General features: G+C 36.7%; 2 protein-coding genes across 6 annotated transcripts; both read right to left on the bottom strand.

Annotated features, from left to right (window-relative positions):
* Positions 1 to 759: 759 nt before the first annotated feature.
* On the bottom strand, positions 760 to 6,509 carry LOC113736483 (putative late blight resistance protein homolog R1A-3). Of its 5 annotated transcripts, none has more exons than XR_003459721.2 (3): positions 2,931 to 6,508; positions 2,628 to 2,746; positions 760 to 1,131 (listed from the first exon to the last, which is right to left on the bottom strand). XR_003459721.2 is itself a non-coding variant. In XM_072084735.1 (3 exons), the coding sequence occupies exons 1-2, from the start codon at positions 6,400 to 6,402 to the stop codon at positions 2,956 to 2,958; spliced, it is 3,339 nt and encodes a 1,112-aa protein (XP_071940836.1). In that variant the 5' UTR covers positions 6,403 to 6,509; the 3' UTR covers positions 2,455 to 2,746; positions 2,931 to 2,955. The 5 variants fall into 5 exon arrangements, 4 of the variants coding, with proteins under 4 accessions (XP_071940836.1, XP_027119297.1, XP_027119296.1 ...); XM_072084735.1 differs by lacking the exon at positions 760 to 1,131 and having other exon boundaries at positions 2,455 to 2,746; positions 2,931 to 4,864; positions 4,973 to 6,509; XM_027263496.2 differs by lacking the exon at positions 760 to 1,131 and having other exon boundaries at positions 2,455 to 2,746; positions 2,931 to 5,984; positions 6,229 to 6,355.
* Positions 6,510 to 15,358: 8,849 nt separating this feature from the next.
* On the bottom strand, positions 15,359 to 24,859 carry LOC140038380 (uncharacterized). Its single transcript, XM_072083718.1, has 4 exons — positions 23,780 to 24,859; positions 23,381 to 23,718; positions 22,409 to 22,649; positions 15,359 to 15,616 (listed from the first exon to the last, which is right to left on the bottom strand). The coding sequence occupies exons 1-4, from the start codon at positions 24,857 to 24,859 to the stop codon at positions 15,359 to 15,361; spliced, it is 1,917 nt and encodes a 638-aa protein (XP_071939819.1).
* Between the last annotated feature and the right edge of the window lie 1,124 nt (positions 24,860 to 25,983).

The following is a 25,983-nucleotide window of genomic DNA, read 5'->3' as shown; positions in this document are numbered from 1 at the left end:
ATTAAGTTTAAATGTATATTTATTTTTAAATGGGTATAAATTGGTGAGTTGAGTCAATCCACTATCCACCAATTAAATGGGTTTAATTAGGTACCACATAGACCTATTTAAAGTTAAAGAGCGGATTTGGGCGAGCAATTAGTAGGCGGATTTGGACAGGTTAATATAATTGGATTGTGATTGACACTTCTAATTAACATGTGTACATGAAATTATGAATTATGAATATCTATTTATTGGACAAACTGCATACAATCTTGGACTTGAAGTTATGTGGTGTTTTTTTTACAATCCTAATTCAAAACCAATAAAAAAAATAGTCAAGAACGTATTCAATTGGCCTAATTTAATTGACAAAAAAAAAAGAGCATTTAGGACTCTTCTGGTCAACAAGTAGGGAGTTTTTAGCTCCAATCGGCATAATAATCATAATTAGCTTACAATACATAGCACATCACCACCTAATACACCTCACAAATAAAGGTAGGTCCTCATCACCCGTTAAATATTAGACATAGAAGACACACCTGGCATTGTCACATAACGACACCTTAATTAGTTATATTTATCCCTAACTCTTTTCTTTATCACAACTAAACATTGTGGTAGTTGTTAGCATCCTTACAAGGTAACGCGTAGGGTCATAGACCTTTCCTTTTGGCACTGCTGAGATGTGTTATTGGTCATTAGGATACATAGGTCTGCTATGTATTAATTGCAGGAGACATTATTGATAAGTCTACAAATCATTCAAAGATGTTATCGATTGAAACAAGTGGATAAATTGAATAAGGAAAAGTAATTGACTTTAAAGGCTCAGTTAGACTTATATGTTCAGGGCTGGAAGATTGGGCACTGACTTGGATGATGTAAGCACAAAGGTAAGCATTTTCCTTTTTTTTTTTTTTTGGTTTCATTTCTGGTATACTCATAAAATTTTTCCAAACTTTTGGATTTTATTCAGTGGTGCATTACCCTTCCATAGACATCGGGGTTGCCAAAGGTGACCGATGCATCTGTTGAATAGCAAAATGGATGGGCCTGATCGTGTCAAATTCGGGCTTGGGTAGCCCGCAGAAGGCTGACAAAACCCTGCAGCCAGAGGCATGTCTACACATAAGGCAGTGGTGCCTGGCCAAAGAAAAGCTTAAACTTTAGGTATATAAATTTCATAATAATTTTGTTTTGACTCTGAAAATCTTTATATGTGCCCCCATTGAGAGAGAAAAAAATGTAGTACGTTTTAAGCAGTAGATTTTTTAAAAAAAAAAAAGAAAAAAAAACTTTCTTTTCACCCCAACAATTCATTGTATGCCAACATATTTGTGTGCAAAAATCCCAGTTTAGTTCACCAATGAGTTATCCAATCTGTCTTTAACTTTGTAACATATTATTGAAAGTCTACTTCCTCTTACTTGATATGTAGATTATATTATCTAATTCTATAAATAGAAGTAAAAGAATCTTATTCAATAGTAAGCAAATTCCTGTTTCTTTTCTAACATAGTTATCATATCGGGTGCTTAATTTTCCAAAAGTATTATTTTTTTTTTTGTAAGCTCTATGACTCCTAAAGAAATTATGACAAGCTTGCGAAATATAAAATTTCAAAGTGAAAAATGAAACAATGACGACAACTGCAACATCAAATGTTAGAAAAGAAACTAAATAGTTTGACAAACAATGAATAATTTCTTTTATATATAAATAGCAGCTAAACTAATTAGCTTACCAGCTTTTGTTGTAGATCCAAATTAACTTGCAACTACAGTTGAAGAAAAAGCTATTGATTTCAGCTCATTGCAGTCAATACTTTGTTGTCCTTTTTTTTTATAATTCAGTTACCTTTTCTTTTTGAAAAAAAACATATGCATAGAAAATGAGAATTATGAACCTTTTTTTGGGACAAATCACACTTTACCCTCTGTAATTTAGTGTTTTTATACATAATTCCCCCTATAGTTTCAAAAGCAATCATAACCTTCTCATGGTTTGGATCAAAGTGTCAAAATGATGAAATTTGCAATCCATAACGAAATCACCTAAAATGTCACAAAATACCCCTATGTAAAGTTGAAAATTATTTATCAACTACAAAAAGGTTTATATGTATATTTTGAAAATCATAAGAAGATTATATGGTAAAGCGTTAAATTATAAGAGAGTAATATGCTAAAATATAAACTCATACAGGGTTACTAATGTGTCATGCATATTATGTTTATATATTTTGATCACTTCAACCATTTTAATTTTTAAATAAGGATAATTTCAACATTTTAATAGGTTTCGTTACTAATGATAATTTCCGTTTGTTTGACATTTTATTCTAAACTATGAGGAGGTTAAGTATAACTTTTGAAACTATAGGGGGTTATGTACAAAAATATTACTAAATTATAGGGGATAATATGTAATTTGCCCAAAAAAATGAAAAAAAGATAACAGAGTCTCTTGCCAGTCAAAAACCAACCATTTTGCGGCCGTACCTTCGTACATTGTCCCTATTTTCCAAGTCCCAATTCAGCAAATTCATACATGTTTGAAAAGAACTAGCACGCAACCATGACTAAATTCAGCAAAACGAAATTACACAAAATACGCCAACAGCAAATTATCTGAATAACCTTTATGCTGCCGTGCAGATTGATCAAACGGTGCACGTTGTACGAATCTCATTAATTGTTTCCGCCATATCTTGATAAGAAAAGAGTCATCGATCCTTTCCAACTTTTACCTCCATCTTCTACAAAAGCACCAAAGAAAGTCAGACCTCACGGATGACCAATTACAATCTCAAGAGGAAAAACTAGCGTAGCACTCCCTGATGATATCATTAAGGAAAAATAGAGCAATAATTAGTTATTTGTTCATCAATTTCAATATGCTCGCGCATGCATTACAAGCAATTGAAGTACAAAAAAAATTACCTGATATTGCACCAGCTGATGCCCTTCAATATTTTTCATAAATGATCTTCAGATTCTCATTCCCATTATATTTCTGTGCTTCTTCAATTTCCCGTACTAAAGATTTGACACCATCTCCGCAAAAATTCACCGTAATTGTTTCAAGAGTAGATATAACCCCTAAACAAGCAGGCATCATTTTCAAATTAGGAATTCCTTCGAGTTTTAATTGCTGAAGGCACGGGAAGTAATCATCACTGTCAGGGTCTGTCTCTATCCACTCAACAATCAGTACATATTCCAAAGTCAAGACCCTGAGTTTAGGGAATCCTCCTTCCATCAGTTCCCACCTTTGGCCCTCCATTGACTGGACTCTTAATTTGAGTACTTCAAGATTGGGTAGTTGTTCAATCAATGACATTTCACTACAGGGAAGACCCAGATTATAAAGACTCAACTTCTTCAAATTCATGGGAAAAGACTCCCGCGAACTTGAGAAGTGGCATAACAAGGTGAGTGACTCCAGGCATGCTAGTCGACTCATGTTGCAGCATACTCTGTTTTGTCCCCCCAAATCGAGAATTTTAAGTCGGCGAACGTTGGGAATCCTTCTCAATATGTTCTCTCCCTCTTCATCAAGATCAAGATGCAGAGTAGAGAGTGTGTCTAAATTGGGTAAAATAGAGAGGTTTTCAACAACGTTGTTGTTGGAAGAGAAAGGAATAACGACGCCATGCCTCACATGTACATGCCTCAACTTCTTCATGTTCCAGATGCTATCTGGCAATGATACCGTCACACCAGAAACGAGACAAAAGGTTTCCAAATGTGAGAGCTTGGCTATAGATGGCGGAATGAATTTCATGTACCAAGCTGTAAGGGCTAAGTACCTCAAACAAAGAAGTGATTCGACTTCAGTTGGAAACTCCTTCAGCCATAGGTTAATGCCCTCTAAATTCAAAACTTTAAGATGTTTGTAGATGCAAAAAAGGAAGGAGATATTAACCAACCGAAACTCATATCCTGGAGTAACATAGAAGAATAGCAGAGTACCTAAATGTGGACAAAATAGCTTTGACTTTATAAAATCTTCTACACTGGAGCGAATGGACAACCGAGGTAGGTTGGGAGGCTCAATAAAGATAGAAAGCTCATCATACCCTTGCAGGACCCGAAGAAATTTCTTTTCTTTCGCCTCGTCCTTACAGAACTCAAATATCAAATCATGAATGTAACAAGTTTTGACTCCACCAATGGATCCGCTTTTACTTACCATAACTAAGTTTCGACCAATAAGGTCCATCAGATATTCTTCTGCAATGACCTCTGATCTCTTTCCTTCAATTTTTTCCACAAACCCTTCTGCAATCCAGAGGCGCATCAAATTCTTGGCACCAATTTTTTCATCTTCTCGAAATGCTGCAAAATACAGCAGGCATGCCTTCAAGTGATATGGTAAATGCTCATAACTGAGCTCCAATGACTTCTTCCACTGGTCTGTACCAGACACCGTGGTCGAACTTAAACTTTCAGCAAATTCTTCCCAAACCAAAATATCATGCTCTATAGTTGCTAGAATTCCAGCAACAACAACAACTGCAAATGGTAATCCCCTGCACTTTTTGGCAATCTCCATTCCGATTCCACGCAATCCTTGAGGACAATCTTCTTTTCCAAAAACCTTCTTCAGCAGTAGTTCAAAACTTTCTTTCTCACTGAGTGGGTGAAGATAGTGAGGTTCTCCACCATATTGAACCTCTGAAGCTACATTAGAAAATCGACTCGTAAAGATGATTCTACTTCCATTCTTGTCATTGGGGAATGCAATTCTCAGCTCATTCCATACCTCAATGTCCCAGACATCATCAAAAACAACAAGATACCGATTCTTCAATAGCCTTTGATAGAGCTTTTCAAGCAACGCATGTTCATCCAGATTTTGAAACTCATCCTTCCTAGAATGTTTGCCATCAGAGCACAAAATTTGAAGCAACACATTTTTCATGTTAAATTCTTGAGAAACAGTACACCAAAGACGAATGTGGAAGTTACAGATTACTGACCTATCATTGTAAACTTTTTTGGCTAAAGTTGTCTTACCAACCCCAGCCATTCCCACAATGGGAACAATTTCCACCTGTTTTGATCCGCTTACAAGTCGTTCAATTACTTTTTCTGCCTCATCATCAAGACCAACCATGACTTCGTGGGTTATTGGCATTTTACCTTTTGATAGCATGCGGCTGGAAGTCTTGCTAACTTCTGGTGCTCTTAAGCTATGAACGGAAGGAATACTTTCAATAATGCTTGAGCCACTGATCTGATCCTTAAAATGCTTGATATGGATGTTGGTATTAGCCAGCATATCATAACAGTCAAGGGCATCTGTGGACTCTGAGAAGCTAACTTCTCCTCCTTTCACTCTGTTTAGAGAAGGCGAGCAAATTATAATGCCTGCCTCACTAAGAAGAGCACCAATTTTTTCGTTTTGTTCATCCATTTTCTCCTGATGCTCCCTTAAAATGCTTCTCAAGAATCTCAGTCCTGCATAGAGTATTCCCATTTCATCTTTCATAGAATCCATAAAACTTGAACTGCAGCAGAACAGCTCCCAGAGACAACCTATAAGAGAATCATTGAAGTTGTTCAATATCTGCTGATCCATCATTCGATAATGCAATGATTTTGAGGATCTTGTAGCTCTAAGAACTTCCATGTAAATCTCATAGACTTGAAAATCAACAGCTCTGATCTTCTGTTGTTGTTCATATATCATGGAGTAGAACTCAGGATTGTGCATTTCCTTTGCATCATCCCAATAAGAAAACATGTAAGAGAGGCGTGCTGCGTTCAAAGCCGCCACTTCAAAGTGCGCCAATAGCAAGGCAGGAATATCTGCAGTTCCTCGCATTTTGGCAAAGGGAATGAAGCTTTTCAAGAACGTCAGCTTTGCTTCAAGGGCTTGGACTTGAGCACTCAAAATATACGATTCACTAATTTCCCAATTCATATAGTAATTTGTCAAATCTGCTAGATCTTGCAGGATGAGGTCTATGAATTCCAACAGTTCATCATCTGTCATACAAGAATTTGATTGCAATGACCTGTTGCTTGCCAAAGCAAAGTAAATTTGGATGATTTTTTGGATGATTTCTTGCTTCAGTGATTTGATCTGTTTCTTAATTTCGAGGAACACTGCAAGATTAACAGTATTTTGGGCATTTTTGTCTGTTTCTAATCTAAGGGAAAGAGAGTGAATATCCTCCTCATATTTGTGAAAGGTATCTTCAATGCAAGATAAGAAAGATGGAAGACTCACCTTCTTCACAACATTGTCAGATTCCAAGTACAAATCATTGCTTTGGCTCCACTTTCTTGCACACATAAGAAATGTTTTGAGAAATTTCATGTGTTTGATTGCAACACGAACATCGTAAGGAACAGTCCAATCAAGTAAGACACGATATATGCTGCAAGTGGAGGCCATCTCCATCTCTTATGCAGGGAATTTCCTCAGTTTCACTCTCAAATTTTAAGGGAGAAACAAATCTCACTAACTGCAGAGCTAGCAAAGTATTTCTTTCCTGAAAATTACTACTTCTTTGCTTTTCTTATTTGTTTCCTTCTGGTGAGTGGGTGGACCCCAGACTGTGATAATCAATTACTCAACTAGGTGGAATTGGAGGAACGTGTTGGATTAAATTGGCTTCACCCAAAATCCAAATTTATCTTGAACTAATTACAAATGGAAATTGATAAAATTAAGTTGACAATCTGTCATCAACATTTTATTAGGGAAATTTGATACGACAATCTCTCATGATCACAGGAAATTGCATTCTTGAAACATTTTCTTTCCAGCAAGTCTTAAATAGGCCAGCAAGTCTTTCTTTCCTCAAATTTACTTTCCTTTTATTTTATTGTGTTTTATTATTATTATTATTATTATTATTATTATTATTATTATTATTATTTTTGGTGGGATAGTGAAGAAGAGAAATCAGATACTCAATTGTTTAACAAACAAACGGAACAAGAAACAGAATATCAGCAAAGTAAAGAGAAAATGCTGGAATTATCATAAAGCCATCTTATGTTTAGAAAAAAAAAAAGTTTTCATTGGCTACTGTATTATTTTTCTACTATTTGATACTCGTATTGTAGTTGAGAAGGACTACTCTGGTATGTTCCATTGGCAAAGGGTCCCTGCACCTATACTACAGAAGCACAAAAATTTAACCATAGCTGCTCAATTCAGACTTGTTTTACTTTAATCTTTAATGGATTGTTTCTTCAAAAAATTTAACCATTGTTGTTGCTCCACATAGTCCCATCATATTATTACATGCATAAATTCTGTGAAGTAACTAGTTTCATTTTAGTTACTATGGAAAAAGTAAAATGACTTTAGAGGTTTTAGTTTAATGAATTCTTTCAGTTGAATGAAAACAATTACAACTGAGCTTGTACAAGCATTGCCTATTTTGCAAGCACAGAGTTGAGTCTTTTAATTCATCCATGTTTAAAATATGTCAATTATAGTTAAGCTATTATCTTATTTAGTGTGGGTATATTGGGAAGAACAAAAAATAAAGAAACATCAAAATATAAATGATCCAAGAGACTTTTATTGGGAGTATAGAGATATAAATACAAATACAGCTTTAGCTGGTTTCTTTTTATTTTTTATTTTAGCATGAATGTTCAATCTAGCTCCCTAATTTTCTTCAATTATTTTCTTTCTTGAGCAAACCACTAAATTTGATCACTTTCTCTTCTAATTCTCTCGTATTAATAATCATGACCATTGATCTTGGAGATTAATAACCATGGCCAACAAAGTAGGGAATGCAGAGAATTGTGGGATTTCTGCAATTACTAGTGTCAATTATATAATAAAATATATCATTACCTTAATAAATGTAAACGCTAAGATAATAAATATAAACAGGAAAATGATAACGTGCAAAATTAATGTTACTAGCGTGCATTAATGTTACCAATATACAATGGTCAAAGAAAATGATTGGATTAAAGAAGAGGAAATTTCTACTAATTAGTTGTAATACGTCTTACAAGAGTCAAGACTTAAATCTAAACTAATTATTTGTACAAATTTATCTTCTTGCATCATAAATATATTTTTTAATCACATATTTTTATTTCACATATATCATATCAAAAGAGTGATATAATTTTATTTTATTTTTTGTAAATTATCCCAAATAATCTCATATCTAAACACAAGTATATGCCCAATTAAGTGTTACGTGGGGCCATTGGAAATTAATTCAAGTCTTCTCACTAGTCTTTCTTCCACATTCGAGGGCAATGTTTTAGATGGGAGAAGATTTCATTCACCGATCTCTGGCCTTGTGATTCTAACCTGTGCCATTTGTTATATGTGAGCAACTATATTCAAGTTTTTGGGACCTGAACAATTTTGGGCTAATTGATATAGGTCGCAAGAACATTTTCATATTCTTTTGTGGTTAAATTTAATAATATTATACACAGCTAATGAATTGATAAGGCTTTTATAGTGTTGTATTTATCTTTTAGATAGAACAACAAACGAATCTCGTAAGCCAGCTTTCTAGCAGCGAAACTGTCTCAAGATTGGCTGGTCGAGCTCAAGTAGTTTGATCAAAGTATCAAATCAAGTAGTTTGATTAAGAAAATACTCTTAAACCTCATGATGTATAGGCATACTTTTTAACATTAGTAATGATCGTCTATTTTAAATTCTTTCAAAAAAATATTATAATTAATACTCCCTCCGTCTCATATATTTAGTCATGTTTGGGGATATGTGTTTTTTATGCATAGTGCATTCTACCAAAAAAAATTTCTTTTGCTCTACTTTTGCCTTTAATCATGTGTTGGTCAAAGTAAAAAGTAGAAAATAATCTCATCACATTTGTTTTTATGTATCATTAATGAAGGGTATAAGAAAAATTTCAGAGTATAAAATAGTGAGAAATGTCAAATGTGATAAATATTTTGTAACAGTCAAAAAAGAAAAATATGATACTTTCGTTGGGACATTGGGACGGAGGAAGTATCTACTTTCATATGAGCTCAATCAGATCGGATCTATCAAGTGGAGGTCATATCCAACTCTTACAGTGCAAGGAACTTCCTCAATTTCACTCTCAAATTTTTGTGTAGCATAAGGAGAAATTAACAAATCTCGCCATCTCCAGATCTAGCAACTATTTATTTTGTGGAACATTTAATTATTCAACAAACAGACGGAGCAAGAAAGAAAAGGTTAACAAATAACAACGTAGTGGTGACAGTGTTGGAATCACGAGAAAATCGGATCTCGATTTGGAAAAGCAAAGAAATTTTTTATTCATTACTTCATGGTTTTTGAATGAATTATTTCAGACACATTTTGCAGCTAAGAAGCACTAGTGTCGGCATTGTCCACTAAGAAAGGGACCCTGCAGCACCTAGACCTTTCCTTTAAAAAAAAAATTACTAAAAGATTTTTGCTTTCAATAAGGTAAGACTTTCTTGGAATTTTCGCCTAGGTTGAAAGAGAGAAAAAGAGCATATAAGGGTCCAAAAAAAAAGAAAGGAAAAAAATTAAAGTTGAACAAAAATTTTTATTATCGCGAAAAGAGTTCCTTTCATTTCAAGTGAAAGGGAAAAAAAGACTGATAACTTTTTATTTCATTGTTTTTTTTTTTCTGTTTGTGGAAAATTCAAGCATTGTTGTTCAATATGCATGCTACAGAAATTAATCTTACGAGATAGCTAGTTCTTATTTTCAAAAGAAAATAGAAAAATGACTTCAATAGAGATTTTAGTTTGATGGAATCTTTGACTAGAGTTTAAATACTAATTACTAACAAGGGCATTAAGCCATGAACAAAGAGTAAAGAGGAGTGAGCATCAGTCCCTAATTACATTTCATCGGTCTGAGTGTCCTTTCCCTCTAATAGCGAATTGCGAGAGGACGTGCTCACTTGTCAATCTGATCTACTATCTGAACCACATATTAAAATCAATTTGGATATCCTAAATTTACGGTTCAGATCGAATCAATGTTTAATATTTTTTGAATTTCTCCAATCAAAATAAACAACCTATGTTACGTAAACTTGCAAATTTTTATTATTGAGGGTCGGTTAACTAGTATCAACATCAATTGGGTAATCATGGTTTCTAGATCCAAACCTCAAGTCTTCCGTTTCTCACTTCCTTTTTGTAAAGTTTAGAGTCCTCTCACTCAATTAATTAATTTTTTTTAAAAAAATGTATCTAAAATGTTGCAAACCAATCAGGATTAGAGTTTTGCCACTAGGCCTTTGGCCCGGTGATCACCACCAATTTTATGGTGTTGGAGATCAATGGTTCAATTTTTGTTTCCCATCAAAATTTATTACAATATGTGGCGGCCTTAATTAGTTTCTTTCGATAGAGTCTGTACTCATATATAATCCCCTTCTCATTCCCCAAGATTAACTTACAGGAATTTTACCGTCACGACAAAAAATCATGATTAGAGTTTTAGATCGTTCAGCATGTAATTGGCATCAAAATGGACCCACGCAACGTTAGACATTGCCAGCGAAGAAGTCACTAGGCAATTATAAAAGCAAAAAAAAGATACTTAAAAGCATCTCAACTGACAGATCGTTAATTTAAAGGTCCCTCACTTCAATGTTAAAAAAAAAAGAAAAAGAAAAAAAGTCCCTCATTTCGATGTCCCAAAAACTGAATAAAAAAGGAAAAAAAAAAGTTAAAGCCGGATGAATTGCACTAAATCCCGCTCCAGAATTTGTGTAACCAAGAATGATGGCCTCCTCTCTATTATATTTGCCTGATACAAAAACTAAATAAAAAATAACGAAAATAACGAAAAAAATTTCCTTACAATCCATCCATTACACAGAGAGGGACTTTGGGTCTGACACAGCGGGATGGCAGGGACAGCCGCGCCTGCAAAAGTTTTCAGAATTTTAAAATCTTTACTATAATTCTAGTTGTCAACTAAAATTATATTATTATTTTGGCTCTCTTAAATATAATTATCAGTAATTTTATTTGTTATTTTGTTTAATTTCTTTTGATAAAGTGTCCTATACCAGACTAACAATTAACTTTCTCAAAAAGTATATGATTGGTACCTACTTACCCTACGATTAGTATTACTTTTGAATAATAATTATAAAAACATTATGTGACGTTTGGATTGCTATTTTTAAGAGTTTTTGTAGAAAAATGTATTGTAACGATTTGATATATGTGAGGTAAAAAGGTGATTAGAAAATGTGTTCATGAAAAACGTAAAAATTTTTCTATGAAAAATCACAATCCCAACTTTTTAAACCAAATTTCTTATAATGAACGAACTCTTAGTTTCTTTGGTTCCTATAACTTTAAAATAGCAATTAAGGTAATATTGTACACTTTACATGGGAAATCAAAGGGAAAAAAAAATTCAACTATCACATAAATTGAAGAAGTTTCAATTATGGTTATGAATGCCTCACATTCATAGTAAATATAACACTATAGAGTCTAATTTTTACATTTTTCTTTATATTTTGTTTTTATGTTTTAAAAATTTCTTACTCCTAATTATAATCTAATGAACTTTCACTTTACATTTAGTATATTTTATTTGCTACCATCACCGCAAAGGGTACTTGGAGGCATATGTAAGTAGGGGGCTCACCGCTTGTGAACAAATTTTTTTTTTTTTTAATAAAATGAAAGAGAGAGCTACATAAATTAAACTACAAATGAGTCAAACACAATCATTTTAAGAAATTTAATGCTTAAATGTGACCAACTGAATTTGGTGGAGTAAAACTCTCCTCCAATCACAAATGATATGAGAAAGTACATGATGGTCAGATGATTAGAAGAAAGCAAATAAATTATAATCCTCGAATCATGTTTGATAAGAAGATGAGTAAATTGGTTTTGAATAGTAATCTACAGTCCATCTCGTCGTCCATGCCTCTTCCATATTTGTTTTGCCTTTACCAATAATGTTACTGCTGAAGCCCATGATCCATTCACTTACAAACTGATATTATTCATGTTTTCTAACTGGCCTCTCAACGCTAGGCCCCAAATGAAGAAATTCAGCAGCAACGCTAACAGAGAAATTAATTAGATTTTTGGGTCTATTATAACTATCAAACAAAAATTAATTTATTCCTATAATTCCATAGAACCCAACAGACAACGGGAAAAAGAGGAAACCAAAGAGCATCAAAGCTGTTAACAGTTGAGAATTTTTTACAACCAAAATTTATCCAACTAATGAAATCTAATTGAGCCACCCAAGGGGAAATGATAGGAAAAGACGTAGACATCCAAAGACAGAGCTTTAGGACACCTCCTAATTATATGTTTAGAATCCTAGCCCGTGAAAAACGCAGGAGCTGTCTTGAATGATATTTCTAATGACAAGGAGTTCTCTCGAGGCAAGTCTGTTTTGAGAACACAACCAAAGAAAATGCTTGCCTAATCTCATCTGAATCATGCGGCGGTGTGGAATTCCAAACAATTGGGCATAAACAAACATTATCTATGGGTATAATTGAATTTGAAACCCATATCTAAAGCTGTAAACCATTTACCAAACACCGCTTAAATATCCATTCAATCATATCACCTTTAAAGCTCCCTGGAGAATCAATTATTTTACTAATTTCCTCTCCAGCAATTAACTCAAGAAACAGAACACCAAGTTGTAGACACCCTTCTCACCCTGTTAGTATGGAGGATTTTTCTACAATGGAGTTTTCTTGAGAACATAGAAAATTGCAACCCAATCCTAGATTTCGTATGTGGTGCTTGTAGTAATTTTTTGATCTTCATTTTTGTGCCCTAAAAAAATCAAGAACAAAAACAAAACTAGGACGCTTTCACAAATAAAATATCTTGTTTTCATATAATATTCATGATTCCGTTCTCGTACTATTAATTTTTAGCCTTGATTAGTTTTCTCTTTATTTACTTTATGCCTCCAATTTATTTATTAAATTATAAACTTACACATTAAACGGATCAGATAGGTCAACCCATGTTTGATCTGATTTGGACTTGTTTGCCGGGTGGTTGTTCAGGTCTAACCTGATTTTGACCCGAACGCATGAAGCGTAAATCCATACGCGCTAATTTTGTATTAGATTGGAGTTATATTTTTGAGTCATGTTGAGAATTGCCATCCTATGATTAATATGTTGATATGCACCACTATATTGGCTTCTCAGTTATGTTGGGGATTTATTTCTTAAGAATTGTAAATAAAATGAGCAAATGCATATCTTTTAGTGCACTTTCATTTGCAATATGAGTTGTTTGGACTTGTAATGGTTGGGGATTTGATGATCCAGCCAAGGAACAGAAAATATGGAAAGGAGGGAATAGAGAGAAAAAATGATAGGAAAAGGGAGACCAGAATGAATGAAAAGAGGCGGGAAGTTGTATTCTTCAATGATCAGATTTTGCATGCCTTCTTTACATCAGTATTCGCCTATTAATAGAAAGTTTCCTCCACTAACTAACAGTAACCGACTTTCTCCAAGTTGTTGCTGTTATAACAAATCCAGCAAGGCAATATCTGGCTAACAAAATTTGGCTAACTATTTTTGTCTTATTTCCTGCGGAATGATTACAATTGCCCCTTCTTGAAACAATCCTCGTCTCTAGGATTGAAGTTAGGGAATTGACTCCTGATGATAGACAAGTCTTCCTACATTGCATCTTTATTTTCAAGTCCTTCCACTGTACCAAAATCTGCTCCACCTTGTGTCCACCCCTATCAATCCATCTACAATCCAGTATAGAGGAAGGAATGATGGAGAAGAAGCCTTCATCACTTGGCTGGGGCAATATTGTACTAGCTGGGGCACCTTTTGTGGATGGTTTCAAAAGCGACACATGAAATATCGGATGAATAGCAGCTCCTGGTGGCAACTTGAGCTTATAGGCTACTGCTCCAACCCTTTTTTCAATCTGATATGGCCCATAATACTTAGCCGCTAGCTTCAAATTTTTTCGAACAGCCATAGTGGTTTGTCTATAAGGCTGCAACTTAAGGTAAACCCAATCCCCTTCAGTAAATGTCCTGTCAGTCTTGTGCTTATCTGCAAATTGTTTCATACGGTTCTGAGCATGCAACAAATTTTCCTTCAGTAGGGAGTTCCAATTCACCCTCTCAGATAACCAATCTTCTACAGCAGCTACTTGGGTGTTGTCTGGTTGTAGGCATAGCTGTTTTGGTTTATACCCTTCAGAGTGCTTGGAAAGGCGTCATCTGTAAACTTGAATGGAAATTAGTGTTGTACCACCACTCAGCTACAGGCAAGCATCTTCTCCAGTGGCCAGACTGTTGCAAACACATAGCCCTCAAGTATGTTTCCACACATCGATTTACTCTCTCAGTCTGTCCATCAGACTGGGGGTGATATGAGGATGAGAAACTAAGGGTAGTTCCCACCTGATGAAAGAACTCTTGCCAAAACAAACTTGTAAAAACCTTCTCCCTATCAGATACAATATCCACTGGCAATCCATGCAGTTTATAAATCTGTTCGAAGAACACTAGTGCAACACTCTTTGCTGTGAAATGAGACCCCATGGATATGAAATGCGCGTATTTAGTATGCCTGTCTACTACGACCATTATGACATCATGTCCCAAAGATTTTGGTAAACTTTCAATGAAATCCATTAAGATATGTTGCCAAGCCTGTTCTGGTATTGTGAGAGGCTGTAGCAAGCCAGGGTAGCTAGCATGCTCACTTTTGCTCCTCTTGCAGATGTTACAAGCTTGTACATATGCTTCCACTTCCTTTTTCATTCCCAGCCAAAAGAAATATCTCTTCAACTTTTGGTAGGTCCCTTGGTTGCCAGAGTGGCCTCCAACTGCCGAATCATGCATACAACTAATAAGTTGCCTCCTAAGTTCAGTGGTAGTTCCAATGTATACCCTCCCCTTGTATCTGATAATCCCTTGATGGTAGGAGTAATCAGGTGTACTAGAGCTGTCTATTGCGAGTGTTGTTAATAATTCTTTGATCTTGTCATCTCCATTGTAGCTCTCTGATACCTTGGACAGCCATAGAGGCTTGATTGCAGATGTAGAATGAACTCCCTTGTCACTTTCCTGATTGCTTCCTCCTGCAGAACCACCTTGCCTCTTAGAAAGAGCATCTGCTACTGTATTATCCTTGCCTATCTTGTATTGGATTTCATAGTCCAGTCCCATCAATTTTGCAAGCCATTTCTATTGGAAGAAAATTGTGATATTTTGTTCTAGCAAGTATTTCAGACTCTCATGGTCTGTTATGATGATGAAATGAGAACCCAATAAGTAATGCCTCCATTTCCTCATAGTAGTGATTAAAGATAACAACTCTTTCTCATAAATGGACAGTGACTGATTTTTTGTCCCAAAGCTTGGCTCATAAATGCTAGTGGTCTCCCTTGCTGATCAGTACTGTCCCCATGGCTGTTTGGCTTGCATCTATTTCTAACATAAAGGGCATAGAGAAGTTGGGCAAAGCTAGTACAGGAGCCTGTGTCATAGCCACCTTGAGCTGCTCAAAGGCAGATGTAGCTACTCCACTCAATACGAAACTGTGCTTTTTAAGCAACTCAGTTAGGGGCTTTGCTATTTTCCCATAGCTCTTAACAAACCTCCTGTAGTACCCTGTTGACAGGTCGTCAGCCTGTGCAATAATAAGTACCTACTCGAGAAAAATACCGATTTTGTATATAGCGGTGAGTAGGGTCGAATCCACAGGGACTGGGGATAATTCGTTTCTTCTAGAGTCCAAGGTATGGGGGGTTTTGGATTAAATGCTAACTAAATAAATTAAATGCAGAAAATAAATAAAAGGAATAATTATTGGAGAAACTCTAGCCAAGGGTACACTTCAGAAATGGTTCAGGCACTGATCATTGATTCACAGATAATTCCACATTTATTAATAGATTAGTTATAGTTGTCATGCACGCGATAAACAACCAACCCTTCCTTAATTTGTCGATAGCCAAGGTACGACCGTTGACTATTTCTCTAATCAGGAAACAACTCTAGGTACGACCGTAGGATTTAATTTTCTAGATTTGCATTAATAATTAGAAATGCCCAATCCTAACTAACAAACACGCTACGAGGGTTTGTTTAAATTAGATCGTATGTTCCCCTGTCATAAACCCAATTACGCCAGTTGCTACTGAGATAGGGATAACGAACAATTACGGATTCAATTACCCCTATTTAGTAAAATAGCCTATATGAATAATTAAATATTGCGCATCTATTCAATCACTCACACGAGCTATAGAAATTAAAAGCAGGAAACATATAAATACCAATAAATTAAGGAAGCAATTAAAATAAATTAGATCTCACAGTAATTGTTGAACCAAATCTTTAGTTGTTCCCTTGACTAGAAAAGCTTAACCATGCCTCATGAGAAAATCTCCCCGTTGGGGAATATTGTCGAGTACCTGGCGTGTGTCAGAGGCCAGTCCAAAGAAAGAAAACTAGAACTAAACTAAAAAACTAAAACTAAAGCCCTAGATATCTTTTGCTTCTGTACGTTGTCCCCTTTTAAATCAACAAAAGAAAGATGACTAAAAGCTATCTAGGTGGTCCCCACACATGTGGACAAGGCCTCCCAAGTACTTCTTGTTCCAAGTCTCGTTGCTTTCTTTGAAGCCCAAATGACCAAATGCCTTTCACTAGCTTGTGGTCCCCCACCAATTCAAGGGCCCAAGGATTGAAGCCCTTAGAAGTCTCCATATTTTTCACAAAGTCACTCCTTTTTGGTAGTTTTCTGCTTCATTCCTGAAATTGATTCCAAATACCAAATATGAGTAAATATCAGCAATTAACACAATATTTGTCAGGGATAGAAGGGAAAATTAATAATAAAAATACTAACAAATTATACCTTATCAATTCCCCCCACACCTGAATCATGCTTGTCCTCAAGCATAAGAACAACAATTGAACACCAAAATTTTGACAATGGCTATTGCTCTAACTATCATATTGCCAAGATACCCAGAAAAACATATATCAAGCATCACAGTTAAGATCCAAGAAAAATCACTCCGGTTAGCTTCTCAACCACCAACTCCTCCAATTTAAAGCAAACTAATCTAAGAAAAAGGAATGGTTGCTCACATTTATCAGCAAATGGTCCAACTATTAACCAAAATCTCGACATTAAGATCACAAACCGGCAAGCTGACTTATTCACATACTAACACAATCTTTATTTTATTATTTTTTGTTTTGTTTTGTTTTTGTTTCTTTTTTTTTTTTTTTTTTTTGAGGAACCAAAGACTTAGTGTATAGCCCTTAGAGCCTTTTGACGCGAACTCCAACATTTGATAGATGGAGGAGCCCGGTTACTCAGCTCCAATCGCTACAGGACCACGCACTCATAGCAACTACTACCTTTTGACGCGAAAATCGACACTTTAGGTGAAGATCCCCGGTTACTCAGTAGTAACTACTAGCAGAGTACAGTCAGCTCTTATTTACAACCATTCAACACAATAACTAAAAAAATAACACAAAAATAACAGCAGCCAACCTCAAATTTCCAAATATGGAGAACTAAAATTAATAACTGGACCAATTCACATGAAAAATGCCAACAATCATTCCCTATGCCTAGAAAAGTTAACCAAAAATTAGAAAAGTTAAGCAATTACCGATATCCACCAGAGAGATGTTCATGAACTCAACCACATTAATTTAATACCCTTTTATTAATAAAACTTGGCAATAGCATAATTAGAGGCAACAATCCAGCATCAAAACTTGGTATTCATTTAAGGACTGACCACTAGAAAGAACAAGAAAATAAAATAAATGAAAGATAGGCAAAAACTAACTAAAAATAAAGGAAAAGCCCCTAGAAATCGAAAACTGGAAATACTAGCACCCAAACTGACCCCCCCACACCTAATTCACACATTGCCCTCAATTTGATAAATAAACAATAATAGTAAGCAAAAGAGCAACGGTACTTCCCTGAAATCACGGGGACCATGATGGGGCCACAGCAGTGAGTGAGGCGGGGAATGGTTGAGTTGGGTTGGAGTAGGCTAAGGTCAAGAGGTTCTGAACCTAGAAGAGAATTTTGATCTCACTATTGCCGCTAACAAGTAACCCAATCAATAGAAACAAAATTGCCAACATATAGAGGAACAAGTAAATGCAGATCAGTAGAAATTCATATCCTCTAATGAAGTCAAAAATCAACCCAATAAGCTCAGGTATCTCCCAATTCAAAAGGGTAGTGCATAATAAATGGCTCACCAAATTAGCAATTTAAAGCCCTGAGCAATTTAAGCCCAACAAGTCAATCAGTACCAGAAAACCACTCCAAACAATGTAACAGTTAAACTCCACAGGCAAAGGACGTCCAACCAATTTCACTCAAGCAAACTAGGAGCAATGCGACTGATTAAACAAAGTAACGAATTTCAGCAAATGGACACATAGCCACCCAAAATTCCAACAAATGCCCCCAAGAATTCAGCAAGTCCAGTAAGAGCAGGTCAGAATATAGGCAATAACAACTTAGTCACAAGCTCTGAGCTTCCAATCAAGCAGCCAACCAAAGAGAATGAATGAATGTTAGGCAAACTACCACAACCAGTACCACTGGTGCACGCACAGAGAAGAATTAAATCAAACGGCAAACTCAATTCACTGAGAAACCCCAAACAATCAACTTAGCAACCAACTTAATTTATGGGAACAATCAGTGTAAAAATTGACAATCTGGCCTCAGCTAAGAAAGTAAAAATCTGTCATCTGCTAAACAAAAATTAAGAATCTGGCCTCAGCTAAGAAAGTAAAAATCTGTCATCTGCTAAACAAAAATTAAAAATCTGGCCTCAGCTAAGTAACAGGAAGTTGAAAAAGAAATCACCAGAGTCTTGGAGGAGGAAAAAGGCACCGCGCGTACGTCGCACGTGCTTGGACAGGCCCGCTGAGCTCCACGTGCTGGGCCGTTGCCTGGCTGCGCGCCTGAGCTGCGCGCACAAAGGGGAAGCTACTGGAGCTCCTGGTGCTGGGCTGACTCGCGTGGACTGGCGAAGTGCGAGGGGGGTCGCGCGAGGGACAGAGGAAAGCTGAGACGGCGCGGGCTGGTGGAGAGTTGGTGGCGCGGCTGGCGAAGTGCGGCGGGCTGGAGGGGGTTGCGCAGGAGAGGCTGCAGCGTTGGGCTTAGGGCGGCGTGCAATGAAGTGAGGTCGAGGTGGAGCTGGGCAGAGAGAAGCCGCGCGCGCAAGGTGGGGCAGATCGGCAGGCGGCTGCGCGCTGGGGTTGCGCGCGCTAGCAGTAGTCGCGCGACTGAGGAGGTTGCGGCCGAAGTTGGCCGCGAGCTGGTGGTGGGGTGGGGTCGATGGTTGCGGTGAAAGAAGCGGCGGCTGAAGCAGGCGTCGTGCGATGGTGGCCTGGTCGCTGGAACTGCGTGGGAGGGGTAGAGATCTGGTGGCGGAAGCACGCGGAGAGAGAGAGAGATGGCGGCGGACAGGTGGGTATGTTGGGTGAATGGGTGAAGAAGAAAAGAAAAGGGGAAAAGAGAAAGCAGCGGGGAAGAAAGAAGAAAGAAAGGAGAAGAAAAAAAAAAAAAAAGAAGAAAAGAAGGAAAGAAAGAAAAAAGAAGAAAAAAAAATGAAAATTTTTTTTTTTTTTCAAAAACTATCCGAACGTAGATCTGAAATCTGAAATTATTTTTTTTTTTGAAAGTAATAATAATAAACAATAATAATAATAATAATAACTTTTTTTTTTTTTTGGATAAAAAACATGGTTTGGGTCGTCCAATACCGCGCGGGCACGCCAAGATTGGTTTTCGTCCTCTGGTCTCAGAAAACGTAAACACCGCGCGGGCACGCCAAGATTTCACTTCCTGGTCACAGTGGAGGTGATATTAGCCTTGATACTACCCAATGGAGAAACGACAAAACGAAAGAAATAAACAACTAAAACCAATAAAATCAATATTCGGGTTGCCTCCCAAACGAGCGCCTTTCTTTAATGTCTTTGGCTAGACATAGCCTGTTTATTCATGGAGGATAAAATCGCGTAGCTCGCTTCAATGCTTCATCTTCAATATGATCCTGGTAACCCTCATAGATGGAGTAATCTTTGAGCACACGAGTTACGGTCTTCCATGGAGTAGTTGAGGGCGCCAAATAAGTCAACAATGATCTGCATTCTCCACTCACTCCTCCATCACACGCATTCATTGGTTCAAGATATTTTGCCATCTCCACTCTTAACTTATTCCTGTCATGAAATTTTAAATTTTCTGGTATAATAAAATCAATTTCAGTAACAGGTGTTGAAGAATAGGAGTCAGGAAAATATTGATTAAGGAGTGGAGAAGATGTCACCGCATTTGGAGATTGTCCACTGGATTCATTCACTTGGATGGGTTGCGGTTGGGGTTCCATTTCTTCATTTTCGACTTCTTTTTCAACTGCATCTGTAGATCTCTTATTTTGACACTCTTGCATCTCCTCATCACTAGTCAAGCAAATTGCACTCTTATTTTCTTCAAAATCAACAATGGTTTTCGAGGGCAATTCTTCAATTTGAGAAGCCACCAATCGATTTATTCTGGATGTCAATAGACATATTTGATCTTCCAGATTACTCATTGCATCCTTCATCATCTCATTTCTCATTCGTGTCTCCTGTTGGAATTGATATGTATTAGTAGCTAATGATTCAACTATTTCTTCAAGAGACATGCCTGACATAGATGATGATTCTTGAGACTCATACTGTTGAGAATTCATTGGCCCTGTTGTATAATCATAACTGGAGTTATCCCACCATCCTTGATCATACTCGTTTGGATTAGGGTTATACCACGTTTGAGACCAGGGTGAAAAATCTCCATAATTATTGAGGGGGACACTCAGATTATCTTGATATTCGGGGCACATACCGGTTGAATGATCCCTGGCATAACAAATTTTACAGGTTGCAGCAGCCATTCTTTCTCTAATAGAGTTTAGTGCCTCTGAATATGCAAACTTAGAAAAGAAACTAGTCTCATCGCCTTTCTCGGAAACAAAATCCAGTCTATCACCAAAATACGGAGTGTTAGAAGCCATAAACTATATAAAAATTAAGAGAAAAATAAATAAAAAAAAAATAAAAACAAGATGAACTCAAAAAGAAACAAATTAATCTGGCACCAGTCCCCGGCAACGGCGCCAAAAATTGACAGGTCGTCAGCCTGTACAATAATAAGTACCTACTCGAGAAAAATACCGATTTTGTATATAGCGGTGAGTAGGGTCGAATCCACAGGGATTGGGGATAATTCGTTTCTTCTAGAGTCCAAGGTATGGGGGGTTTTGGATTAAATGCTAACTAAATAAATTAAATGCAGAAAATAAATAAAAGGAATAATTATTGGAGAAACTCTAGCCAAGGGTACACTTCAGAAATGGTTCAGGCACTGATCATTGATTCACAGATAATTCCACATTTATTAATAGATTAGTTATAGTTGTCATGCACGCGATAAACAACCAACCCTTCCTTAATTTGTCGATAGCCAAGGTACGACCGTTGACTATTTCTCTAATCAGGAAACAACTCTAGGTACGACCGTAGGATTTAATTTTCTAGATTTGCATTAATAATTAGAAAGGCCCAATCCTAACTAACAAACACGCTACGAGGGTTTGTTTAAATTAGATCGTATGTTCCCCTGTCATAAACCCAATTACGCCAGTTGCTACTGAGATAGGGATAACGAACAATTATGGATTCAATTACCCCTATTTAGCAAAATAGCCTATATGAATAATTAAATATTACGCATCTATTCAATCACTCACACGAGCTATAGCAATTAAAAGCAGGAAACATATAAATACCAATAAATTAAGGAAGCAATTAAAATAAATTAGATCTCACAGTAATTGTTGAACCAAATCTTTAGTTGTTCCCTTGACTAGAAAAGCTTAACCACGCCTCATGAGAAAATCTCCCCGTTGGGGAATATTGTCGAATACCTGGCGTGTGTCAGAGGCCAGTCCAAAGAAAGAAAACTAGAACTAAACTAAAAAACTAAAACTAAAGCCCTAGATATCTTTTGCTTCTGTACGTTGTCCCCTTTTAAATCAACAAAAGAAAGATGACTAAAAGCTATCTAGGTGGTCCCCACACATGTGGACAAGGCCTCCCAAGTATTTCTTGTTCCAAGTCTCGTTGCTTTCTTTGAAGCCCAAATGACCAAATGCCTTTCACTAGCTTGTGGTCCCCCACCAATTCAAGGGCCCAAGGATTGAAGCCCTTAGAAGTCTCCATATTTTTCACAAAGTCCCTCCTTTTTGGTAGTTTTCTGCTTCATTCCTGAAATTGATTCCAAATACCAAATATGAGTAAATATCAGCAATTAACACAATATTTGTCAGGGATAGAAGGAAAAATTAATAATAAAAATACTAACAAATTATACCCTATCACCTGTCATTCCCAGGAAACCTCTAAGAGCCTTAATGTTATCAGGAACTGGCCAGGACAACATTGCCTCTACCTTTGCAGGGTCAGCAGAAACACCTTCAACAATAACTACATGTCCCAAATACTCAATTTTGTCTTGACCAAAGGAACATTTAGACATCTTAGCATATAATGAATGGGTTCTCAAGATGTTAAGGACAAGGGATAGGTGTTTAAGATGGCTATTCAGGTCTGAGCTGTAAATAAGAATATCATCAAAAAATACAAACACAAATTTTCTGATGAAAGGTTCAAATATAGAATTCATTAAGGCTTGAAATGTAGCAGGAGCATTTGTGAGGCCAAAAGGCATCACTAGGTATTCATAAAGGGCAGAATGAGTTCTAAAGGCTGTTTTAGGGACATCAGAGGGGTTCATACGAATTTGATGGTAACCTGACCTTAGATCTATTTTAGAAAATATCTTTGCATTATATAGTTCATCAAGCAGGTCATCAATGATAGGAATGGGAAATTTATCCTTGATGGTAAGGTTGTTGAGCTGCCTATAATCAATGCACAACCTCCAGCTTCTATCTTTTTTTTAACTAGGAGAGCTGGGGATGGAAAGGGGCTATTGCTGGGTTGTATGATACCAGATTGCAACAGGTTTTTGACTTGTCTTTCTATCTCTGATTTCTGCAAGTGGGGATATCTGTAGGGATTGATTTTGAAAGGTTTGGCATTAGGTATGAGGGGTATTTAGTGGTCCAATTCTCGGATGGGGGGTAAGGATGTAGGTTCCCTAAAGATGTCTTGATATTGGTCAAGCAATTGAGTAAGTGACTTTGATATAGGAGTTACCTGACTGTTCTGTACTTTGATCATGCAAGAGTGTTGCAAGGAAGTCCTGACTTTATCCCTAATATACCTCTGTGCTGCTGTCCCTTGCCTCATCCTCACTTTGGCCGTATGTGAATCACCTTACAGCAACACAGTTTCACCTTCTTTATCAAAGGACAATGTCAGCTCCTTGAAATCAAAAGTCATTGGACTGTAATGTTTCATCCAATCCACTCCAAGGATTAAGTCATACGGCTCTAAGTCCAACACATATACATCCTGAGTGAAGTTATGTCCCTGCATTTCCCATTTCATATTTGGAATCCACTGATTGCATGTTAACTCCTTTCCATCAGCTATCCTCACCTTGAAAGGCTTATGATCATGTACAGAATCAGGATGTAGTTGAGCAATGGCTGATCTAATAAAACAATCGGTACTCCTCCCATCTAGCAGAATGGATAAATCATGCCCCTTAGTGCCCTATCATTTTAATGGTATTGGAAGACATGTTTCTTGAGACTGAGTGTAGGGAGAAGACTACATCCTTGCCAGACTTATTCCCTTGATACTCAATGATTTCTCCTTCTTCCTCATCTACTTCAGTGTCGAGCAATCCTTCCTCATCTGCAAGTACTAAATGTATCCCTCTATTCTTGTAGATGTGTCCAGGGGAAAATTTTTCCCCACACCTGAAACACAGGTTGTGATCCTTCCTATATTGAAATTCTGTGGGGGAGATTCTCTTATAACTTGGAGGAGAATCCTTCTTAATACTGTTCTCAAACACCTGAGTTGCAGGTTTCTTGTGGCTCAGGTCATTAGGGTGGGTGTGTTTGTTTCCAGAAGAAATTGGTGGAGGTACCTTCATTGGTGCTTTAGTTTGCTTTAAGATGATGCTCAAGTACTGTTCTTGCCATCTAGCCTTTTCGAATGCTACCTGTAAGGTCTGAGGCATGTGTATTTTCACAGCAGGCTTGATCTCCTCCTTCAGTCCACTCAAGAAGCTAGAAACATAATATGATTTAGAGAGGAGGGGGAGTTTTACCATGACAGCAACCCTTAATTCTTCAAACTTCTCTTGATATGCTAAAACTGATAAATCTTGATACAATTTGTTGAACTCCTCTACCACATCTTCTCCCCATATATCCCCAAATCTTATACAAAGTTCTGAGCCAAAATCTACCCATTGCACCACTCCTCTATCCTTCTTAAAGCTTTGATACCATAGATCAACCTTGCCTTCCAAATGCAGTTCAACCACATCCATCTGTTGGCCTTCTGGAATCAGGTATAACTGAAAAAACTTCTCATATTTTCTGATCCATTCTCGTGGATTGGAACCTCCAAAGCTGGGGAATTCCAGTTTGGGAACTCCTATTGGGAAACGACTCTTCTCTCCCAGAAATGGATTGCTCCCTTCTAGACTTCTGAGCATTTGATTCGGATGTCGCTCAGATGAGTTAGGAGATTGGCCTAGAATTCCTTTTTCCCCCTGTAAGTTCCTCATGAAGGTATTGAACTGAGCACTCATCGTGACCATGAAATTCTTCATTTCTTCCTTTAACTCAACGCTGTTTGCTTCTACCAAAGCCTTCATGTCCACGTAGTTAGACTCCATCTTTTCCTCCAAAGCTTGACGTTCGATTGTACTGGATTCGAGGATAGCTTTGATCCTTGCATCTTACTTCTTCAATGACTCCTCAAATTCCTTTCATTTTGGTGCCTTCCGCCATTGTTGCTTAGACTGGAGCTCGCAATTCCAAGGAACGCAAGCTGTGATACCAAATGTAATGGTTGGGGATTTAATGATCTGGCCAAGAAACAGAAAATATGGAAAGAAGGGAATAGAGAGAAAAAATGATAGGAAAAGAGAGAGCAGAATGAATGAAAAGAGGCGGGAAGTTGTATTCTTCAATGATCAGATTTTGCATGCCTTCTTTACATCAGTATTCGCCTATTAATAGAAAGTCTCCTCCACTAACTAACAGTAACCGACTTTCTTCAAGTTGTTGCTGTTATAAAATCCAGCAAGGCAATATCTGACTAACAGAATTTGGCTAACTATTTTTGTCTTATTTCCTACGGAATCATTACCGGACTAATCTGAGACACTTTGACAGATTTTAGGGTCAAAATTAATAAAACAAAAATGAAAGATGCAAAGTGATAATCTATGTAAACTTAAAGCATGGAAGCGGAATTTAATAATATGGGCCTCTGCAAAACTAATAACCTTAGACGTAGGTACAATTGACACCACGAGTCAATCCGAATAAAGTTACCACAGTTTTGGGTTGTTTATTTCATAATTTAAAAAATATGAAATGAATCTGACAGGTGCCGAACCTGTGCAATAATAACAATAAAAATAGAACCTAACCACCACTAAAAGCAGTCAAAAATTAATCCTAGGTACTGGAGCAGGGACTCTAGGTGTGCAATGGGTTACTTGATTCACCCTGTTCCCGAAGAGTTTGCTTAATCCGATATACCAAAATTAATTAATTGACGAAATTTACTAAATAGTAGACAGTGGCAAGTAGGGTCGTCTCCTCAGGGACTGAAGATATTTGTCCCTTTTAAATTCCAATTGGTAAGAGGGATTTTATCGGAGTGAAACTAAAAACAATTAAGCAATCCAACTAAAAATAAATAATTAACTAGCACAAATATAGTAGGAATTAAATCAAGAATAAATAAAGTCTAGCCAAGGATACAACTATTCAGACACAATCCATTTAT

Source organism: Coffea arabica, chromosome 3e (assembly GCF_036785885.1).
Source record: "Coffea arabica cultivar ET-39 chromosome 3e, Coffea Arabica ET-39 HiFi, whole genome shotgun sequence".
Classification (NCBI taxonomy): Eukaryota; Viridiplantae; Streptophyta; class Magnoliopsida; order Gentianales; family Rubiaceae; genus Coffea; species Coffea arabica.
This window is presented reverse-complemented; position numbering and strand designations above follow the sequence as displayed.